The sequence below is a fragment of the Telopea speciosissima genome, chromosome 8, assembly GCF_018873765.1.
Source record: "Telopea speciosissima isolate NSW1024214 ecotype Mountain lineage chromosome 8, Tspe_v1, whole genome shotgun sequence".
Lineage (NCBI taxonomy): Eukaryota > Viridiplantae > Streptophyta > Magnoliopsida > Proteales > Proteaceae > Telopea > Telopea speciosissima.
In genome coordinates, this window is record NC_057923.1 from 35042023 (window position 1) to 35063051 (window position 21029).

The following is a 21029-nucleotide window of genomic DNA, read 5'->3' on the forward strand; positions in this document are numbered from 1 at the left end:
GATATTGACTGCTTCTGGATGGGATTTGGCAGATTGCTACCGTGCAATTCAGGTCACCTACCTAATCCTCCCAGGGGGTGGCTTGGGGTGTGACATGTTAAGTGCATCATGAAGTACTTGAGAAGAACAAAGGGATCATTTCCTTGTTTATGGTGCGGATAACTTATCAGTAGTAGGATACACAGATTCAGATTTTCAGTTAGATAAAAATAAGAGGAAATTGACTTCTAGAATGATATTCATGTTAGGAGGAGGGCTGTCATATGGAAGAGTACAAAGCAGAAGTCAATGGCAGATTCCAAAACTGAGGTTGAATACTTGGTAGCATGTGAAGCAACCAAGGAGGGGGTGTCATTGAGAAAATTTCTCACCGACCTAGGGGTTGTACCTGACCTCGTGAAGAACCCTATGTCTGTTATTTGATAACAGATGAGCCATTTCTTAGGCTAAGGAACAAAGAGCACATCAAAAGAACAAGCATGTGGAACGCAAATATCATCTCATTCGGGAGATCATACACCGAGACAATGTATCCATTGCTAAAGTTGATTTTGCAAATAACTTGTCTGACTCCTTGACTAAGGGACTTGCACTTGTACTATTTAATGGACATGTTGAAAACATGCGTATAAGAGTAGTTGGACGTTGAATTTGATGCACAAGTGGGAGATTGTTGGATATGTTACATATTGATGTGTGTCCATCAAACCTAATTTAATTTGATTAAACTAATTAATTTATTTACTTATATTATGTGCTTATCATAATTGTTATTCAATGCAACTGCTCACTTTATACCGTTTGTTGTTCACAACTTTGGATACAGTTTGGCAATCCGTTCTATGGTTGCCATATTTTACATTCGTTCAATAAGGATTGCACAAAAATATAAATACAGGCACATCTAGTGTTGAACATTGATCCACAAAGATTACGTGATTATTCACCGTCGTGTTTTGATCTGCGATGGGTATCTCTGGTAGTTACTTTTTCCATACCTAAGAGATACTTGCTATTTTATTCGTGTTGTGTGCATTTGTGGGGAGTCAATGGGTTATGTTTACTGAAAGGATTGATTATATATCGGGCGCTAGCTGTATGCAATCCGGATAGTAATAGATGTGATGCTCAATAGGGTTTCCACTGCCCGTATAGGGAGAACATCCTAAAGAGAGTTGTCGTATTTGATTGTGTCAAATCCAAGGTCTTGATATTTGTGAAGTGTTTGCAAAAGAGAATTTTATTTTATTGTTATTAAATTATATTATTTTAAAAATAGTTTTCAAATGTTTTTCGTCCATTCAAAGTCCTAGACACTCTCATGATTAATTATAGTTTCGGAATCATAGCGGTGAATTTTATTCCATGGTTGCGGGGGGATATTAGTAGTGTGGGGAGAAAGTGTAATAAAACATCTACCGATTGGGGGTTTTCAGGTCACGCCTTTTCTAGAGATGTCCTTTTATATAATTAAGGAAAACTTTATTTTAGAGATTTCTTTCTGTGCAAATATGGATAGCTCAAAGGGCAACCCTTTAGGATCACACCACTCGGGACGATTCGAACCGTTAGATTGTAATCTCCAAATTAAGTATTCTCTTTAAAATAGAAGGCTTAGGTCAATTTTAAGAACTAATCATTAGTTCTCAATTGCTAATAATTTTAGAGAGTTGAGAGTTGAAAAGATAAGAGTCTCCTTCTTCAACCTCAAGCTTTGGCCATTAGAAAGCAAAGCAAGCTTCGGTGTCCATGACCTTGTGCTGCATTCCTTTGGAGGAACACACCACTTGTGTGTTCTAGGTGACCATTCCATCCCCATCAAGGTTAGTATGATGTTCATGTATTCAATGAGATCTTTATGCTTAAAATTTTTTAGCTTCATTTTGGATCGATTCACTTCCACCAGCGCAAACACGTGCATGGTAGCAAAGAAGTTGGTCGCCTATAGAGACTCTCAGTTGGTCTTAAATTAGCAACTGGTGAATATGAGGAGAAGGAGGCAAGGATTGTGGAATACTTGAAAAAAGTGTGAGAAACTATCCCAAGCTTCAAGAACTTTGAAGTCTAGTAGATTCCACTGGCAGAAAATACAAGAGCAGACTTATAAAAGCCCAAACCAAGGTCATGCAGATAGATGAGGAGCCCTGTTAGATGGACCTGATCCTTAACTTATTGCAAGGGGACATCTTATCAAAAGAAAAGTATGAGGTGAGGAAGGCCAGATCCAGGTCGGGCCGTTTTATAGTCATGAATGGAACCCTCTACAAGAGATCATACATCATGCCATACTTGAATTGCCTAAGAGCAACTAACGCAAACTACACCCTCCAAGAAGTACATGATGCATAAAGTTCTTCGGCAGGGGTACTATTAACCGAACACGCAGTAGGAAGCAATAGACTTTGCCAAGAAGTGTGAGAAATGCCAGCTTTTCGCACCAGTATCACATTAGCCCGCTACTCAACTGTCATCCAACTCCAATTCACTATTGTTTTCCATGTGGGAGATGGACATCATAGGGCCATTCCCTCCTATGACAAGGAAGAAGAAGTTTGTGGTCGTCGCCAATGACTACTTCATAATGTGGGTGGAGACTGTACCCCTTGCCATCATGACTAAAAAGAACATTATAGACTTCTCCAAGATTTCATTAGTCTGCAGGTTCGGAATACCTCGGATCATCATCATCGAAAATGGAAAGCAATTTGACAATTGAAAATTCAAAAGCTGCTATGAAGATTTACACATCGAATACAAGAAGACCTCTGTGGCTCACCCATAGATAAATGGCCAAATAGGGGTAACAAACTGAACTTTGATGTAGAAAATCAAGAAAAGACTGGAGGATGCTAAAGGCCTATGGGTGGACGAGCTCCCAAGGATATTGTGGGCATATAGAATGACTAGTCGCACACCTACAGGAGAAACACTGTTCATGCTAGCATATGGCACCAAAGCAGTGGTCTCGGTCACAATTGGGGAATCTCCTTTTGAGTCAAAAACTATAACAAGCAGACGAATGATGCTGTCTTCCGAGCCATCTTGGACCTACTAGATGAGGTCAAAGACAAAGCTCAAGTTAGAATGGCAGTGTATCAACAAAAAGTTGTTCGGTATTACAACGCTAGAGTGAAAGTTAAAGTATTCCAAACTGGTAATCTTATGCTTAGAAGGTACAAGGCATCTGATCCAAAGAACACAGGAAAGCTAGCACCAAATTGGGAAGGACTTTACAAAGTTACCAAATTGGTTCGACCAAGAACGTACCACTTGCAAACTTTAGGGCACAAGGATATACCAAGAGCTTTGAACTAGGAAATCAATCCACTTATTGTTACATCCGCGCCAAAAATACACCTAATTTTTTAGGCCAAATTGAATTTTCTTTGATAGGAGTTGTGACGCTGCCGACGGTCGACACCTATGACTTTGGACCGTAGCAGTCAAGGGGAAAGCTCAAATACAAGGATGAGATTCACACCTTGATGGGAGATTGGACCACACAATGGGTAAGATTTTTAACCATAAATGTTAGGTATACATACCCCCCTTGAAGCCCTTGAAGTGCAGGGCAAGGCCCGGAAACTTTGCCCTTCTTGTTTAGCTTTTTCAGCAGGAACAGACCCACTGCTGATGAGCCCGTTTGAAAGTCAATTCGTGCTGATTGGTGTTTTGTGAAGGAAATTATTGTGGGACCCACATGCCCCATGTCTCAGACAGCATTGTAGTGTTCCCGGGCATGGTGGACCCCATCCCCATCTCTCCTTACCTGGTGGGGCCAAGAATGTGGGCCCACATTTCTCAATTAAGGCTTTAATGAGTTTTGGAGCTTTGGCTATCAACCAAACAGGCCTTAAGGCCCATTTACGTTATAAAGAGCTTGAGTTCCAAAAAACTCATTTCATTTCTTTTCCCCATCAAAACCATGGGAGAAGAAGAAAGGAAGAGGAGAAAATTATCTATCTATCTATCTATCTATCTATCTATCTATCTATCTATCTATCTATATATATATATATATATATATATATATATATATATATATATATATATATATATATATATATATATATATATATATAGCATGGTATATTAGTGGTTAAATTATTTTTGGGGAAATTTTAATTTAGTTAAATTTAATTAAGATTTCAGGGGCTTATTTATAATTGATTATAACCTGGGTTTTTTTTTAAGGTTTGAGAAATTTGGGTTGTTTCAAGAGAAGCATGTGGTTCAAGGACCATGGGGTTTATTCTTGATCCAACAGTTGGACCATGGCATGTTGTAGGAGAAGGAGGATTAAAAGTAAGGGTAGTTAGGGATTTTATTTATTTATTTATTTGTTTTTAGCCTTAAGAGAGTAAAAAATGTAATGCTTCCCATTCTCCTATTTGCTGAAAATGAAAGTGAGAGAGAAAGAGGGAGAGAGAGGTAGAGAAACCGAGAGATAGAGAGGGAAAGAGAGAGGGATTGAGCAAGGAAGAAAGGGGAGGAGCTTAGAGATCGTGGAAGCGAAAGAAGGAGAATCAGGGTAGTAGCAAACTGATTCAAGTTGATGAACAGAGGAAGGGCTGGAGATTGGGTTGTGGTTTGAAGGAAACAAAGCAAATAGGGGAGTTGTTCCTTAAAGAGGTAATGTTTTATTCTCTAAAGAGTTCTAATTTTGTTTATTATCTATTTTGAGTTTTGATTTGAGATGGGGATCATCAAAATAAAAAGGGTTAGATGGAAAGAAAAGTTGGGATTTCTAAGGGGTTTTACAGCAAAATGAAGAGAGAAAAACAAGGGATTGGACGAAGAATCGATTTACCATGATAATCCAAGTCATTATGATCATGTGCATCCAATGCATCCATCATATAACCATTACCATGACAACTTATATCACAATGATTATGTGCATCACACGACCATTACCATGACAATCAATGTCACAATGATCATGTGCATCACATAGCCATTACCATGACAACTTATGCCACAATGGTTATGTCATATACCCCCACAATATAATCACATACATGCTTAAAATAAAATTAATAAATCATAAAATTATGATAAACCATTATGCCTATTAGGAAAGGTGGGTGAAGGAATGAATCTCTCCACCCATCTTCTCCAAAGGATCTCCCTTCAATAAGCAAACCAGAATTTTTAATTAAATTTTTTTTTTTTTTTTTGAAAAACTGCAACACAAGGTAGCCAAAGGAAAAGCTTAGAGAAGGGAAGATCACATGCGCTGAGTGCACAAAGGCACACAAGCACCATCATACGCGGCAGGCAGCCATGTCGCGCGACAAGGGGGCAGGCCGCAACAAGAGAGGGGGGTTGGGGTGCATGTGGTAGGTGGGGCGCGTGCAGGGCAGCAAGCCTGCGGCCCCTCCCTCCCATGCATCTCAATCCCAATTTTTTTTTTTTTTTTTTTTTGATAATAAAAACTGAATGAAAATTTTAGAGCATAACATGTATAATGGAGAAGAGAAAACAACCCCATTGATAACGAGGCTCTGATGCCACTGTTAGCATACAAAGTACGATCTAGCGAAAGCGAATACAAGCTCATGATATCAATGGAAGATGTCATTCAATAACAGAACAATACATGGATCGATCATTACCTAGAGCCTCACAGATGCAAGACCTCCAGTCGATGATAGCCCTTTCGCGATCGTTCCACGCATCACGTAAGCTTTGCGTTCTCCACACGGTCAAGCTATCTCCTCCACACTTCTAAGGAACACAAGGCCTTGGATTTCCTCCGGGATCAAAACACCAAGAGAGCAAGAGGGAGAAAACGGATTTTTCAGAGGGAAAGAGAGCTCCACGTTTTTGGGTCTTTTTGAATCTCTTGTGTGATTTTGCAATCCCACAATAATATATATTTGCACCTCACACAATCCCAAAAGGCTAGCTCACATGGGGGTGATATATTGAGTTTCCAATTGTGATTCAATTATCTACCCATCTAATCTTTCTCAATGAGGAAAAATCTACATTGCTAGAGGAATCCAATATTGAGTTGAATATCCAATATTCATCCAATGAGTTTCCTTTTCTAACACCAAATACTTGGGTTCCAGATTGTGGAAATGGAAAAAAATTAAAGCAATTTTGTTCAGAATGCATTACTTGTTCATCTCCTTTAACGGATTGAAGAAGATGATTCAACCAGATGACCAATCATGAGACTCAAGAAGCACAATCTCAGTTATGTTGCTTTGTCCACCTCCAAAATCCCCACTATGGAGGCACATACCGGAAGAATTTTTTAGCAAGTTACACAGAGAGAGAGAGAGAGAGAGAGAGAGAGAGAGAGAACGAGTTTACCTTCACCAATTAAGAGTGAAAGAGAGCAGGTTCATCGTCGATGGAGTTCGACGTGGGTAGTGACGATTGAGGTCTTCTCCTTGTGGTTGTCCTGCTCTTGAAGTCGACCAAACTCAAATGCAAAAAGGAGGTCACTCTCGTTTGTGGAGGTCGCGAGAAGGAGGTCGCTCTCGTCTGTTTTTGGGTGATTGCAACAAATAAATCTGTTTTAGGGTTATGTTTTATGTTTTGATGGTAAATTCCATCAAATGCCCCTCGTAACTTAAGCGTAACTTGTTTCACCGCCATTTCGTAGAACCAATTCTGAGAAGTGAGAAACATGATTTTGGTGTTTCTCAAAACCCAACTAGAATCTATTATATCACCCGGTCCATTTTAAAAAATAACAGAAATAGACCAGACAACCTATACATAATATGTTTCAATTCTGCCCCTAGAATCAGAAAAAATACCAGAATCCATTTTTTGGAAAGTTACCATACAAATCCTAAAATGAGGCCTTGTAGTAGAAGCAACAATGTTTTTACAGGGTGGGATAGAATCTCCATGCCCCCAATTTATATGACCGTTGGATACCTTTCTCTGCATGTCATACATTCAATCCTTGGCTATTGCAACCCTCTCTCTCTCTCTATCTCTCTCCACTGTTGCATCTCTCTTTTTCCTGCTCTCCCTCTCTACATCATCCTAACCTCCTATGTAAGGACGGTCAGCGCATGCACATCCTTGTGTTGGCTAACACCGAGAGTGAGACGGATTCGGCTCTTGTTATGTAGTGGTGGAAGCTAGAGCATCCAACACCACCTACAATAATGACAAGTGTCATTTTGTTAATCCAACGGTCAACATGGGAATGGGCAAAATGCAGATCCACTTTCCATTTCTCTCTCGTTTTTCCATAACCCGACCCAAACAAAATTTAAAACCCAAAAAATCGATTAAAACCTCCCCTGTTTTTCCCTCATCTCTTCCCCCTTTCTTTCTGAAAAAATCCATTAAAACCCTAGGCAAGCTTTCATCGTCCCTTTAAACGGCGGCCGGCGTCCGGTGACGGCGAGGCTAAACATCAATGCTCCTGTAGCGCGAGAGCAATCATTCAAAAGAGAACTTAAAGAGAAGGATTAGAGGGGGTGGGAGAGAAAAGTTCTATCTTCTGCTTGGTGTTCAGTTATTTAGCGGAGAAAGTGTGAAAGCCTCTGGTTCTAAATCTTTCTTGCTCTTCTGGTTTTTGGTCTCATTGGGTGTTTGTGCTCTCTCTCCTCTTTGATTCCCATCTGTTTGGTGTGAAGAGAGACATTGGTTCGTTTTCCTTTCCTTTTGGTTAGTTTTATCCCAGATTTTCAGCTAATATTTTTTCTTGAATCACAGGGCCGAGATTTTACTACAAGTTTGGGTTGATCGTTTTATGAGATTTTTCTTTGGTTTGCCTTTCGGTGTTTTTTTTTCCAATTGGAACTTTTTTGACTCATGAAATTATGGGTATTGAGTATCTTTTGGCTTGTTCTTTGATAGATCTTTAATCACCAGACAGAGTTTCGTTTTTTTGGTTTCTAGGATTTCAGTTGGTTCATCTGTTTGTTGAAATAGTGGTGAAGGCTTGGGTTCAGTAGGTTCATCTTTTGGGCGAGTTCTTCAAGCACAGGAAAAGGAGAACTTCCGGAGGCCATAACTTTGCGCCCGGATGTAGTATTTCGACAAATTTTTGTTTTGTTTTGGGGTAGCTCATCGTGAGGAAGACATTTGGGTGATCTCGAGATAGCGCATTCTTTAATATCTTGAAAATATGTTATCTGAAAAGTTTCATCCCATTCGGGCAGTGTTTGGGCCTTAAACTTGCTAGAAAGGAAAAACAGTCACTTGTGTGAACGCCTTTTTTCAAAAAAATTCTGGAAAACAGAAAGGGGGGAAGAGAAAGAGGATAGAACAATGAAACTCGGTTTTGAAGTTTGGTTTTCGAAATTTGAACTCCACGGGTCGGGTTAATCTGGAATTTGGTCGGGTGAGAGAAACAAATGGGAGTAATTGGATTAAAATAATCTGTACTCATTTCATTAGGGGTGTCAACCGGTCGGGCTCGGTCGGGTTCGGTCTGGCCTAGCCGGGTCTCACGGTGCTAAAAGCATGCACCGTGACCGCCCATTTAAGTTTTTGGGCCGGGCTTGGTCAGGCTCGATCAGGTTAGCTCGGGCTTTCGGCTATAAACAGGCTGTTATAATCTGGTCATAACCGGGCTGTGGGTATGTTTAGCTCTAAACGAGCCTTAATCGGGCTCTAAACGGTGCAGCCACATAGGGCTGAAGAAAAAAGCTGACCATTAAATCAAAATAAAAACTTACTTTAAACTTTATATAAAGATAGTTTATATATGATAATTGTCCTATGGTAATGAGACATTAATTTGATTACTAAACAATACTTTAAATCAAGACAGGAAAAAAATATAAAATATAAAGATTGAAAGTATCAAACTAACTGGGTAAGTGAAAATTGACCTGGTAAAGATTCTTTTCCAAGTCTAAACTGACCCTGAGAAACTCAAAGCCACTTTTTAGGCGTGGCTTTCTCTTGTTACACAAGGGGTTTGAGCGAACTTGAGAGAAGGAGTCAACAAATTATTAATAAACCAAATATCATAAACCCCTTAAGTTGGTTATTTATTGATTAATTTACTGTAAAGAAAGCAGAAAAAAAAACTGAGATTTTATTTATCTGTTCAGATGTATATACTACCTCATCTCTCCTTTCTTGTTCTTTAATGGCGAGGCCAATTATATCTTGGATTGGGATGATTTTCCATTTGGGAATGATCTTGGAAAGCTTCGCCAATGCACTAATAACCAATGGATGAGATCTCATATCATCTGCAATCTGTAACTTACAGTAGAAAGAAAACCAATTAGTAGTTAAAGTTAAAGGGTTAGGCTAGATCGGGCTGTAACCGGGCGTAGGGGTGTCAATTCCAGGCCCGGCATGATAGAACCGACCGAGCCTGCCCGACTAAAGCCTGGACCGGCCCGGCCCATTTACTAAATGTGTCGGGCTTAAGACCGACACGTTTAGTAAGTAGGCGGTCCCGGTGTGGGGTTTTAGCCCGTCGGGCGCCCGATCGGACCGATCGATTCCAGGCCCGACCTAACCCGCCCGATTACAGCCCGACCGCCCGACCCTTTAACTTTAAAATTTCCCTCCCCTTCCCTCTCCCGGTCTCCCTTGTGTGGTTGTGTGAGTTGTGTCTAAACTTGTTATATGTTGTTTTCTTCTCATCATATCCTGTCAAATGAAAATTGCTTGAGTAATAAGTCCATAATCTACACATGAAAATTGCTTGAGTAATAAGCCCATAGTCCACAAATGAAAATTGCTTGAGTATAAAATGATCTTGTTATATGTTGTTTTGTACTCCATAATCCACACATTGTATCTTATTTCAATAAGCCCATTATATTCAAAATTGACTTTAGATGAAATGGGTCGAAATGGACAGCTTGAATGGTGTTTCTCATTTTTGGATTTTTTCTTTAGCCCTCTGTGGCTGCACCGCTTAGAGCCCGATTAAGGCCCGTTTAGAGTTAAACATGTCCACAGACTGGTTATGACCCGATTATTGCTGCCCGTTTATAGCCCGATGCCCGACCTAGCCCGATAGAGCCCGACCAAGCCCGGCCCGAAAACTTAAACGGGCGGTCACGGTGCAGGCTTTTAGCACTGTGAGGCCTAGCTAGGACCGACCGAACCCGACCGAGCCCAACCGGTTGACACCCCTAACCGGGCAGGCTAGGTCGGGCCAGGAATCGGTTGGTTCGATCGAGCGCCCGATGGGCTAAAACCCCACACTGGGACCGCTCGCTTACTAAATGTGTTGGGCTTAAGCCCGACACGTTTAGTAAACGGGACGGGCCAGGCAGGGCCGGGCTTTAATCGGGCGGCTCAATCGGTTTTGTCGGGCCGGGGATGAAATTGACACCCCTACATTTCATGCCATTGAATTTATTGTTGTCCACATGGAGTGGAGGAATCTCAGGGGGGTACTGGACGTTCAAGCCCGCCACTGCAGGACAGGAGCCAAATCCGAGCGAGACAAGGCGTAGGGTTAGAAAAGTAATGATTAAGACAAATGAAGCTAGTTTGGGCTTTGAAAAAGCCATTAAACTGTTTCGTAGGTAAGTCTAAGGCCATCTTTGGTATAGTTTTTATTTTTTATTTTTACCTTAAAAAACGTTTTTGGTTATGTTTGGTATCATTTATGGAGTCTGTTTCTATTTAAAAAAGATTGAAAAAAATCAAAAACCAAAAACGACTCTTGACCTATTTTGGTGTTTTGGCCAAAAGCTATTTTTTTTGTTCCATTTGTGCGCTTAGTGTTAATGAACATGTGCTTATATGTTGCAAAAGTGGGGGTAAAATCGTCATTTGGTTTTATTATTAGAAATGCAAGCCCCATTCCCCCTCTCCTCTTCTTCTTCTTATTCTTCTTCGCCTGCTTCTCACCCTCTTCCCTGTCCCTGCTCATCGGCTCCCAACCCCTTCCCCTACAACCCTGCTCCCATTCATGCTCCCTCCCCCACAAATCTCCTATCTTCCTCACCCGCCTCAACCCCTGCAAATCCCCCCAATCTCCCATCTTCTTATTCCTGTCCCGTTTCACTTCTCCTCCTTCGTTCTTGGGTTGCAGAGAAAACGAACAATCTCTCATCTCTTCGATTTGTTTCCTTTGCTGGTAACTTGGAAGGGCCCGTTCCAAGTTCTCTGCTCCAATGTTCCTCTTTGGCTTTTCTAAATGTGTCAAACAATCATCTTTCGGGGCACCCGGCCAAGTTTTGTTAATGGGATTTGGTCATTGACAAGGCTTAGAATCTTGGATCTCTCTCACAATTTCTTTTCTGGTTCTGTTCCTGATGGGGTCTCAGCTCTACATAACTTGAAAGAGCTTCACTTACAGGGGAATCTGTTCTCTAGCTCCTTACCCTAGAATATTGGATTTTGTCCCCACTTGTCTCGATTGGATTTCAGTGATAACTTATTCACGGGAGCTCTACCCGATTCCTTGCAGAGGCTTAATTTCCTAACCTTTCTCAAATTATCAAATAACATGATGACCGGCAATTTTCATTATTGGATTGGTGATATGAGCCTTTTGGAGTTCTTGGACTTGGCAGGCAATAGCTTTTCTGGAAACCTTCCGGAATCAATTGGTGATTTGAAGCAGTTGAAATGTTTAATTCTACCAGATAATCAACTCACAGGAGAGGTCCCTGTATCACTAGCTTACTGTTCTAAGCTTTCTGTGCTTCGTTTAAGGGGTAATGGCTTCAATGGTAGCATACCACAAGGTCTGTTCGATCTGGGTTTGAAAGAAATCGACCTTTCGAAGAATGGTTTGATGGTTCAATCCCACCTGGTTCAAGCTCTCCAAATATTGGATCTGTCAAACAATAAGCTGAGAGGAGATATTCCAGCTGGGATGGGTCTCTTCTCCAACTTGAAATACTTGAATTTATCATGAATTTCTGCTTCATCCATGAATACGATTTTTATGCTTTGCAATTTAACTCAAAGGGCATGGGAAGCTGAGAGATAAAGGTGGATGAAGAGAACATCTCTTAAACCTTTTTTTAAAAAAACCATTTTGTAGATAAGGATACCAAATTCATTTCTTCAAAAAAATCATTTTATGTCTATTGGTTATCAAATCATTTTTATTTTTTGATCAAAAATAGTTTTCACAAATGATTTTTATTAAATAGACAAAAATCAAAAACAAAAAGCATACCAAAGAGATCCTAAGTTCTGTGAGATGACTTCCAATTTCTATTACCTTTAACAATAGTTTCTCCACATGCACCCCAAGGGGTCAGCTCAGTTGGCAAAAGACCAACTCCTAATAAGAGGTCATGAGTTCAAACCACCTTGGAGCCTATCCCCATCCCCTAATTCCCCCCTGATATGCAAGCTCTTAATCCAAAAAAATAGTTTCTCCACATTCGACAATTTTCTTCGCATGTGGTCCTGCGTTAAATGGCTTATAAAATTTCACAATTAAATGTCTAATTGTCAAATCCTTTGAACTAACCCAAAAATAGAATAGAGTTAGAACCTTCTGTTCGCTTGACCAACCCATCGCCTCAAGATCCACCTTTGTCTGGTTCTGTTAGTGCAGTTTTACATAAGTCTTCTTTTAATTAGTGCCCGTGAAGTTTGAACTTTGGGTATGTTCCACTCTTCTAGATTCTTTCGTTTTATCTGTTTCTTTTTCTTTTTCCTCAATTCTGTGTTTTTTTTTTTTTTTTTTTTTTTTCTCTCTATTAATTGGATGGCATATTGGAAGTCGTATTTCTTCTGTTCTGGGTTGTTTGATCTTCACTCACCTTTTATGATCCTGATTGATTCGGTAGAATTTGTTGCTCTGAAATAGATTTTACCCGGTTTCTGCGGTTTCGTTCTGGGTTGTTTGATCTTTACTCACCTTTTATGATCCTGCTTGATTCAGTAGAACTTGTTGCTCTGAAATAGATTTTACACGGTTTCTGCGGTTTCTCAAGCCCACTGGGATATTGAAAACCTTGTTTGTTCTGAGGTAGAGTGAGCTCCATCAAGAAAGGGCCATCTACAACCACAGATAGATATCTTGGAGTGGAACTGCTTAGAAAACGCTACTCAGGAACGTGGCTAATGTATAACTACTAGATTGGGCCAGCCTAGTATAAGATAAATTAAATAGATTGATTTAACATGTTTCATCAGCTTTAAAACTTAAGGCAGGCCTTGGTGCAAGAATAAGGTTGCTCTAACCACTTAAGTGACAAATCAGAACCGAGTCTACAGCAACCCTTTTGTCATTTTCCTCTCGGATTGGGGAATTTATGGTCTCATGATCTGGACCAAAATGCAGAAACAAATTAATAAGCCTTGTTTTAGTAGATTCCACTCCGATTGTAGCTAACTGGGATGTTAATAACTGACTGTAAAGTGTAAACCCCAGGCCTATCTCATTATTCTCTAAGCAAATTTACCACAGATTAATTAAGCACATGAACGAAACCCCAATGACGAAAACAGGATCAAATCGGAGTTCTTTTAGGGCACATATTTTGTTGAAATAATACAATTAATCAACAATTTCAAACCAACTATTTCAAGATCAATTGTACATTGTACATATAAGAATTGATGAATGGGTTATACAGAAATGATACAAGAAATTACATGGATCTAAGAACCTTTATTGTGTGCTTCTGGATGCCGCCAATTTGGCATTGAATAAAAGAGATGAATGAGAACTCTTGAACTTTTATATTTGGCCTATTTCTTGTTGAATACATTAGTTGACGACATTATGCTAGAAGCAGAACTGCAGCACAGGTCATCAAAACCATGGAGTAGGGTGCAGTCCAACCTCGTCTCCAAATATCCTGTAATGTAGTCAATCAGAAAATGAGAAAAAAGATTTAATTTATAACTTTGAAGTCATGATTTAATTCAACAGAAAATGGGAAATAGTGCTTCCTAAATTTTCATTTACTAATACAAAGAATGAAAGACTAAAGTGGCATATGCAATCCGAAGTAAGAAACAACTTATAGGTTATACTTCTATCTTCGAGGCTCTTTCGTTACTTGATAATTAAGTTGATCAGCTAAACATTTCCATATGGATAAAATCTGTTGAAATTATCAAAACTCTGCTGCGATTATACCGACAATAAATGATTACCAGAAACAGGGTACTGAAACCAATTCATGAATATGGGTGGTTGTTTTGCCTCATAACTTAAGGGTTTCCATATTTGGATTCAATGCACTGCAGTATCTAACCAGAAATCAATCTGTGAAATGGGAATAATGCACTCTAAGATGATAGCAACAGGTAGCTAAACTCTAGCTACTTAGACATGAATTTGATCTGGAACAGAAATAAGGGTTAGAAAGAACAAGTTTGCTCCAACAACATTGACTAATGTTTTTGGGAAACAATGAGAGTTAGGTCCAAGTAGATCTTCCTGTTTACCCAATTGCCTGGTTGGAAGAGAGTGCACCAGCTAAAACATAATTTGTGACAACCAAACAGAGCTGTTTTTACCATTGTCAAGTTGTATTGGAAATAAACATTCCCTGAAAACATATTCATTTTCTTGCACTAGAATAACTTACATCACTTAGATTAGGAATTTAATAAAGCCTTATTCCCAACTATTAACAGTCAACCAGATGTACCATGGCTCCTTTTTCCACTCTGTCAAGTCATACCCTGATAATTTAGTCTTATCTTGAGAACCCTATAACAAATACTTATTTGGCCCATAAACAACATGTACTCTAAATCTTCTCTAAATGTGCGATCCCTTTATTTTCCTACTAAGTATCTTCAAGCTACTTAACCATTTTCACATTCTCCATTCTTCAAAAAATCTTCAGCATAGTAAACCTAGACAGTCAGAAAGAACATGTTCATGTCTAACACAGAGAGAAGATGTAAGGAGCTATTTAAAGGAAAAAAAAAGTCCCCATTGGCCTATTCTATATATATTTTCTTTTATTTTAAATAGAAAAAGGTACTATTTGTAATCTAGGTTTAATATTTTTATTTGGGAGATGGGACAATTTGAGTTTTGTAAATTTTAGTGTTGTTCTGGTTCCTCCTCCCCCTCAATATCTCCCGAATAATATCCTGCATCCACTAGTCCAAAAAAGGCTTTGATAGCAAAGTTTGTTGTGTTTCTGTCAGTTTCCTCCACATTTACATGTCTTAACAAAAGCGGTAAAAAATATATAATATATACCTATAGACACTGATTTTATTCCCCCCGCCCCCCCCCCCCCCCCAAAAAAAAAATAATAAATATTGTTCCAATCTGTCCTGAATGAGGGAAGAACTTATTTTCAGAACATATCTTGGTAGTTTCTTTCAATTCCGACAGAGTCTCTGCAACCCTAAGCCCAGTAAATGAGGGAAGAACTTACTTTTGAACATATCTTTTTTAGGGGTCTTTGTTCTATTATTTTGTTTGGAGACTGAATTTCGTACGCAAACTATTCCTATTACTTTTCTTCCTGTTTTGCAGGATTGTAGTCTCATTTGAAAGGTTATTCAATTGCCTTTTGAATTAGACCAAGATATATTGAATCTGAGTAGATTTCAGAAAGTTCTGGTCTAAAATACTTCCACGATATCAGTCTTAATGGGTTTCAAAATATCCAAATCATAACATGGATAGGATCCTAAGAGTATGTATATTCCATCAATCTTTTAGGTAGTCAATTGAATATTTTCAATTTCTTTGCAGAATTATTCTTAACCTGAAAGTGTGATAACCTAGAAACCAGTGTGAGTACATAGAAACCCCATCTACAACTGTATAGGTCTATCACAATATTTCATTTCCTTCTTTTATCTTTTTTTAAGTTTGCTGCTATTGATCAAGAATCCCCAAGCTCTTGGTTAATTTTTGGGTTTAACTTTGTTACTCCTCAATACCTAGTGACCTCTTGAGCAGAGGGTGAACCACAGGTTTGCTCCATGTGGATCAGTCCTGTGGAACCTCACCAAGTTTTCTCTTTACACGTCCATAAAAGGAGAAAATTAGAAGAGTTTTGAGTATGATTGTTGTTGATTGGATAAAGATGGGCAGAAAACCCAAAAGGAGAGACAGCCGACAGATATTCCAAAAGATACAAGCAGTGGAAACAAAATCTCATTTTAGTATTACTGAGGCAAAGAAAATTAAGATTAATGTTATTATTAATCCAAAATAAAGCAATAAAATTAATGTTAAACAACTATCGCTGCAGTTTAATATGCTCATATTCTACTAGTACTGACAAAAAAACCAAAGATAGCAAGATGGTCTTTCTTATGTTTTTTAACTTTTCAAAAGTGAAACCTGAAGCAAAGAAACAGTTCTGATTTCCAACAGCAGACCTGATACATCAATGCCTTCAGATCCTAAAAAACTATGTTTTGGGTCATCGAAAAACCTAATATATCCCAATAGGGAAAACCAGAAAAGGTGAACATAGCACTCAATTTTTCATCAGAACATTCTATTTTTCTGACGTTTTTCGACTGGAAAACTCTAGTCTTTGGACAATTTAACAGAGCTGAAATGGAAATTAGTTGAGCTATTAAGGAAATCCATACCTTCAAAGATACTGCTGACGAAGGCTTGAGCCCTTTAAACCCAATATCGTATGAGATGCTCCCATCAGCTTTAAACAATCCAAAGTTCCTCTCAGACGTTGGCCCAGGCTTCAAATCCTCATTAAACAAGGCAAATATATATGCCTTTACCACTTTCTTTGGCCTGAAAGGCGTCCCTTTCTTTTTGGCAAGTCGTTTACGGAGATTATAATTATAAGTTCTGGCATTGGCAGCTGTAGCCCCAACTTCATTTGCATCCCCACGAGAAGCCCAACCAGTCTCTGAAACTATAACTTCCATGTTTGGAAATCCAGCAGCTTCCAAAGCCGCATAAGCAGCATCAATTTGAGCTTCAAACATGTTACTATAATGAAGATTAGTCTTCTGATCAACAATCCCAGGGTTTGGTTGCAATAGAGCATAATTGAGATCAATATGCTCAGGATCACTGATGTAGGCCAAAAAGGGGTATGCATTGATGAAAAATGGAGTACCAATCTGTGAGAAGAACTCCAAAAGTGGCTTCATGTATTGAACTAAATTCTCTTTAAAAACACATGCAGATGGAGGATAGGAATTAGCAAACACACCCTGTGAATGCGGAGATGAGACCTGAACCACACCAGTCAAATGAAGCTTGTCGAGAGCATTATAAACGTTCTTTACTGCACCCAGAAGAGCCTCCGAGAGTTCCTGATCTCCCCCCAATACCTCGTTCCCCACAGCAATCCCACGGATACGTGTTCCCGGAAGGAATGGCTCTACATTTTCTTTTACCCAGTCTAGGGCACGGTCTTCATTCACACTAATGTCTTTCAGGTATTCATTGCCAAGTCCAACCACTATTTCAAGCCCAGAACCTTTAAAAGCCGTCAGGACACTATGATCTGCATCATATATCCTAACATTCTTTATCTTTGCTGCTTTGAGAAGCACCACAACATTTTCAGGCGAAGGGATGTTATCAGCTATCTTTCCATAATTTATTCCATAGGTCCCAGTAAATGCCTGCACGATCAGAACTGGTGCAAATAAAAACAAAAAGTAAAATATCAGTATCTGCAGTATCATCTGGTATTACAAGCATTCCTCTTTGGAGGAAATTTAACCAGATTAGAAAGACTAATGAGATTCAACTCTTTACAGCACTAGAAAGTAGAAAGAAAAAAAAACTATATTTTAACACTGCGGGCCTTGGTGCAACGGTAAGGTTGCTCCATTGTTGTGACCAAGTGGTCACGGGTTTGAGTCTGGAAGCAGTCTCTCTCTGTGAAAGTAGGGATAAGGCTGGGTACATTATGACCCTCCCCAGACCCTGCAGTGGCAAGGCGGAACTTTAACCTCAAACTGAGGTGCATAGTAAAGTCAATAAAACTACTATTCATTCTATTTCTCTTTCCAGCTTGTTAAAGGAGAAATTTTGAATTACTGCAAAGATAAAAGCATAATAATCAGGAATTCTAACAATAGATTCAGTAATCACATAGAGATTGTGACCTCTTAGATGGATCATTAATTTGTTTCCAAAAAGAGGTTCTCCAAAACAAGAATTTTACAACAGATCAGAGGCAAAGTTTTCATTGTTCATTAAAGGGCAAGAAAACAAGAGTTCTAGGCAAGATTAGTTCTCTCACACGTTAGAAGCTGAAAATTTAAAAACATTACTTAAAACCTAGCTCAAATCATGAAGTTCAACCATCAGAATCACTATTCAAATAAATCCAGGGAAGGAGGGGGGGGGGGGGGAGAGAAAAATGAATCAAACTAGCTCAGATCTGGAGCCCAGAAAGGAATTTATTCAGCAATAAATAACAACTAGTCTTTTTTTGGTAAATATAGATAACAATTACTCAGCAACACATCTATTGAAAACCAAATTGTAACCATAGCAGCCAGCATATGATTTCCATTAGAAACCAAAGAACATGACAGGTTAAAGATGAAAGAGAAGGGAAAGAATTGAAATACATTTGGAAATCTTTAAACCTCCTCAAAACACTAATAATTACTGAAGTGGTGAAATTCAAAATTCGGAATCCGTGTTTGATTTAGACAAGTCGAAACATGCAATAGATTCCAACTTCAAAAGAAAAGAGACGAACCACCTTTAAAAACAAAACAAAAAAGAACAAAAGGGCAGCAAAAGAAAGATGATAAGAAAAGGGGAAACAGGGACATACCATTTGAAAAGAAGCCGAGGGAGAAGAAGAGAGGAAGAAAGCAGAGAAAGAAACGCGAAAACATCCTCATTGATTTGGAAGAGGAGCAACTGAAGGAGAATTCCACACTATTACGCAGTAGAGAGAAAACAGATCTCGATTGTGATATGATGATTGTGATTATGGTTGTGGTTGGGAAATGTAGTTTGGCTGTTGTGGAGAAAGAGGAGAGCCAACCCAGAAAAGGAAACAACGTCTACGAAGATTACTCCAACTCCAACACCTTTGGATGCAATGCTTCTGCTGATGGCATGCCATGGAATAGAAGAAGAAGAGGAGGAAGAAGATTCCAACACCTTCTTTACCTTCTACCTAAAACCCAAAGATTTTCCCTTTTCGGGAGGTTTTGTTCTTTGGGGAACTGGGGCTTCGAATCGATTCCCTTTACTCCTGACAAAGTAAACCTTTTCTTCTTTCCGTTACTTCTTGAAACTTGGCTTTCATTCCTTCTTTCTATCTAGATTCTTTGTTCATCTCTCTCTCTTTCTTCAGTCTTTCTTTCTATCTAGATTCTTTGTTCATCTCTCTCTCTCTCTTAATTAGTATATATAAATTTATTTTACTTTTTTTCAGCGGTTATGCAGACCGAATACATTGATTATACCTTCCGTAGCGCAGCAGGTGCAAAAACTAGGAAGTTACGATTTAAGAACTGCGGCAGTTGGGCACAGTGATAGAAGCGGTGGCGATGCGGCTTTCGCCACTACCGGAGAAGGGCAGCAGGTCCGATTGCTCTGAGAAAATTTAAAACCGTAACTTAAACGTCTCTAGTTCTTTCTGGGTGAACCGTGACAACTGGGGAAATTATCTCCTCCAGTTCCCTGCCCAGTCCCCGTGCCTGTAATACAGGGGTGGACCCCACCTAGGTAGAGTGTTTGGACAGGGGTAGAGTGGAGCATTGCGGCCCCTATATTACATGCACTAGGGAATTGGAACGGGTGGAGAACGGGAGAAGATAAAGATCCGTGACAACTGACAAGTCAGAACTCAAATGGTTACTTTTCTTTTTGAATTAATTTTTGTTCACCACAATGGTGAGTCACCGATCGGTCTGCCAATGCCGATCTGGATCGGTTTGGATACGGATCGATCAGGAATCGATATCAATCTCCATCGATGTTGATACAAATCGATAAATCCAAACGATTCGATATTGATTTCCCAATCCGCAATGGTGAAATGACATTGATTGAACTGTGCCACCTTGTGGTTCATTGTTATCCATGGTTTTAGTGCAAGGTATGGGATTGGGTATTGGCCACCTTGGAAACCGATTTGATGCCAATATGGATCGGCCTGCATCTTATAGTTTTGCCCTTCATTCTCTTTAAAAATTATTATTATTTTTTTTTACTGTTTTAAATCTGATCCATACTGTTTCACGGATATGGGATCGGTGGCTAACGATATCAGTACAGATCACCCGTATCGAGCAATCTGATCCCAATACCTCAAACCATATCGTTAACTCTCATTGGCTATTGTATGTGTGATTTTGGAGATCGTTGGATCCATCGTATCCATATCGATATCGACTGACTAACACTGATATTGATTCCTAACCAATTTCATATCGATGTAACGCTGCAGATAAAATGTAAAAAATGCAAAGAAAAAAAAAATCAATTAGGCCTATCCCCATCCCCTAATTCCCCCCCTTATTATACAAGCTCTTAATCCAAAAAAAAAAAAATAAGTAAATAAATCAAATTTTTAAACAAAATCAAGGGTAAAACCATCTGCTACCATACGGATACATTGATCCATATATCCGCTCTTGTACCGGTTTTAGGATGATTGACCTGGAGTCTGATGAACTTAAACCATGATTGTATGAGGTGCAAAATGTCTTTACCATTCATCCCTTTGTGGCTTTGTTGAAGAGATTTTCGAAAGTGGATCCTTTTCTCTGTTGTCTTTCCATCATGCGATGAGCTCACTCCAATGACGAAGATATACCGATACATATTTATCATGTCATTTATACATCATATTGATACAATGGCAAGAGTTCTCTATGGGGAACATGGCCCTACACGCTTGCGTAGGCCAATTGGAGAGCACACAACGGCATCAATAGAGCAATCATTACCATCATTCATGGGGATGGGGTGATCATTTCGTCCATATAAGTTCGTAACTGTCTATTCAATTGATCATCTGAACCTAACCCTTGAACCAAGCTACCAAAGTAATTTAAACGCCTTAAGTTCATATCCCAGTCAAATTACACCTAATCATCCCATACCAGCTCAAATCCATTCCATTCTCACTCACAACCAAACCCCTCTGAGCCAATTAGCTAGAAGACCAGTCCGATCAGCTAACAAAACCAAAACCAAACAAATA

General features: G+C 39.3%; 1 protein-coding gene across 3 annotated transcripts; it reads right to left on the reverse strand.

The window, feature by feature from the left end:
- Positions 1-545: 545 nt before the first annotated feature.
- LOC122670514 (glucan endo-1,3-beta-glucosidase 14-like) lies at positions 546-19130 on the reverse strand. 3 transcript variants are annotated; one of them, XM_043867421.1, is made up of 4 exons: positions 18642-19130; positions 16462-17483; positions 13645-13736; positions 546-561 (listed from the first exon to the last, which is right to left on the reverse strand). In XM_043867421.1, the coding sequence occupies exons 1-3, from the start codon at positions 18709-18711 to the stop codon at positions 13659-13661; spliced, it is 1170 nt and encodes a 389-aa protein (XP_043723356.1). In that variant the 5' UTR covers positions 18712-19130; the 3' UTR covers positions 546-561; positions 13645-13658. The 3 variants fall into 3 exon arrangements, with proteins under 3 accessions (XP_043723356.1, XP_043723357.1, XP_043723355.1); XM_043867422.1 differs by lacking the exon at positions 546-561 and adding an exon at positions 6127-6137 and having other exon boundaries at positions 13655-13736; positions 18642-19129; XM_043867420.1 differs by lacking the exon at positions 546-561 and having other exon boundaries at positions 13641-13736; positions 18642-19129.
- Between the last annotated feature and the right edge of the window lie 1899 nt (positions 19131-21029).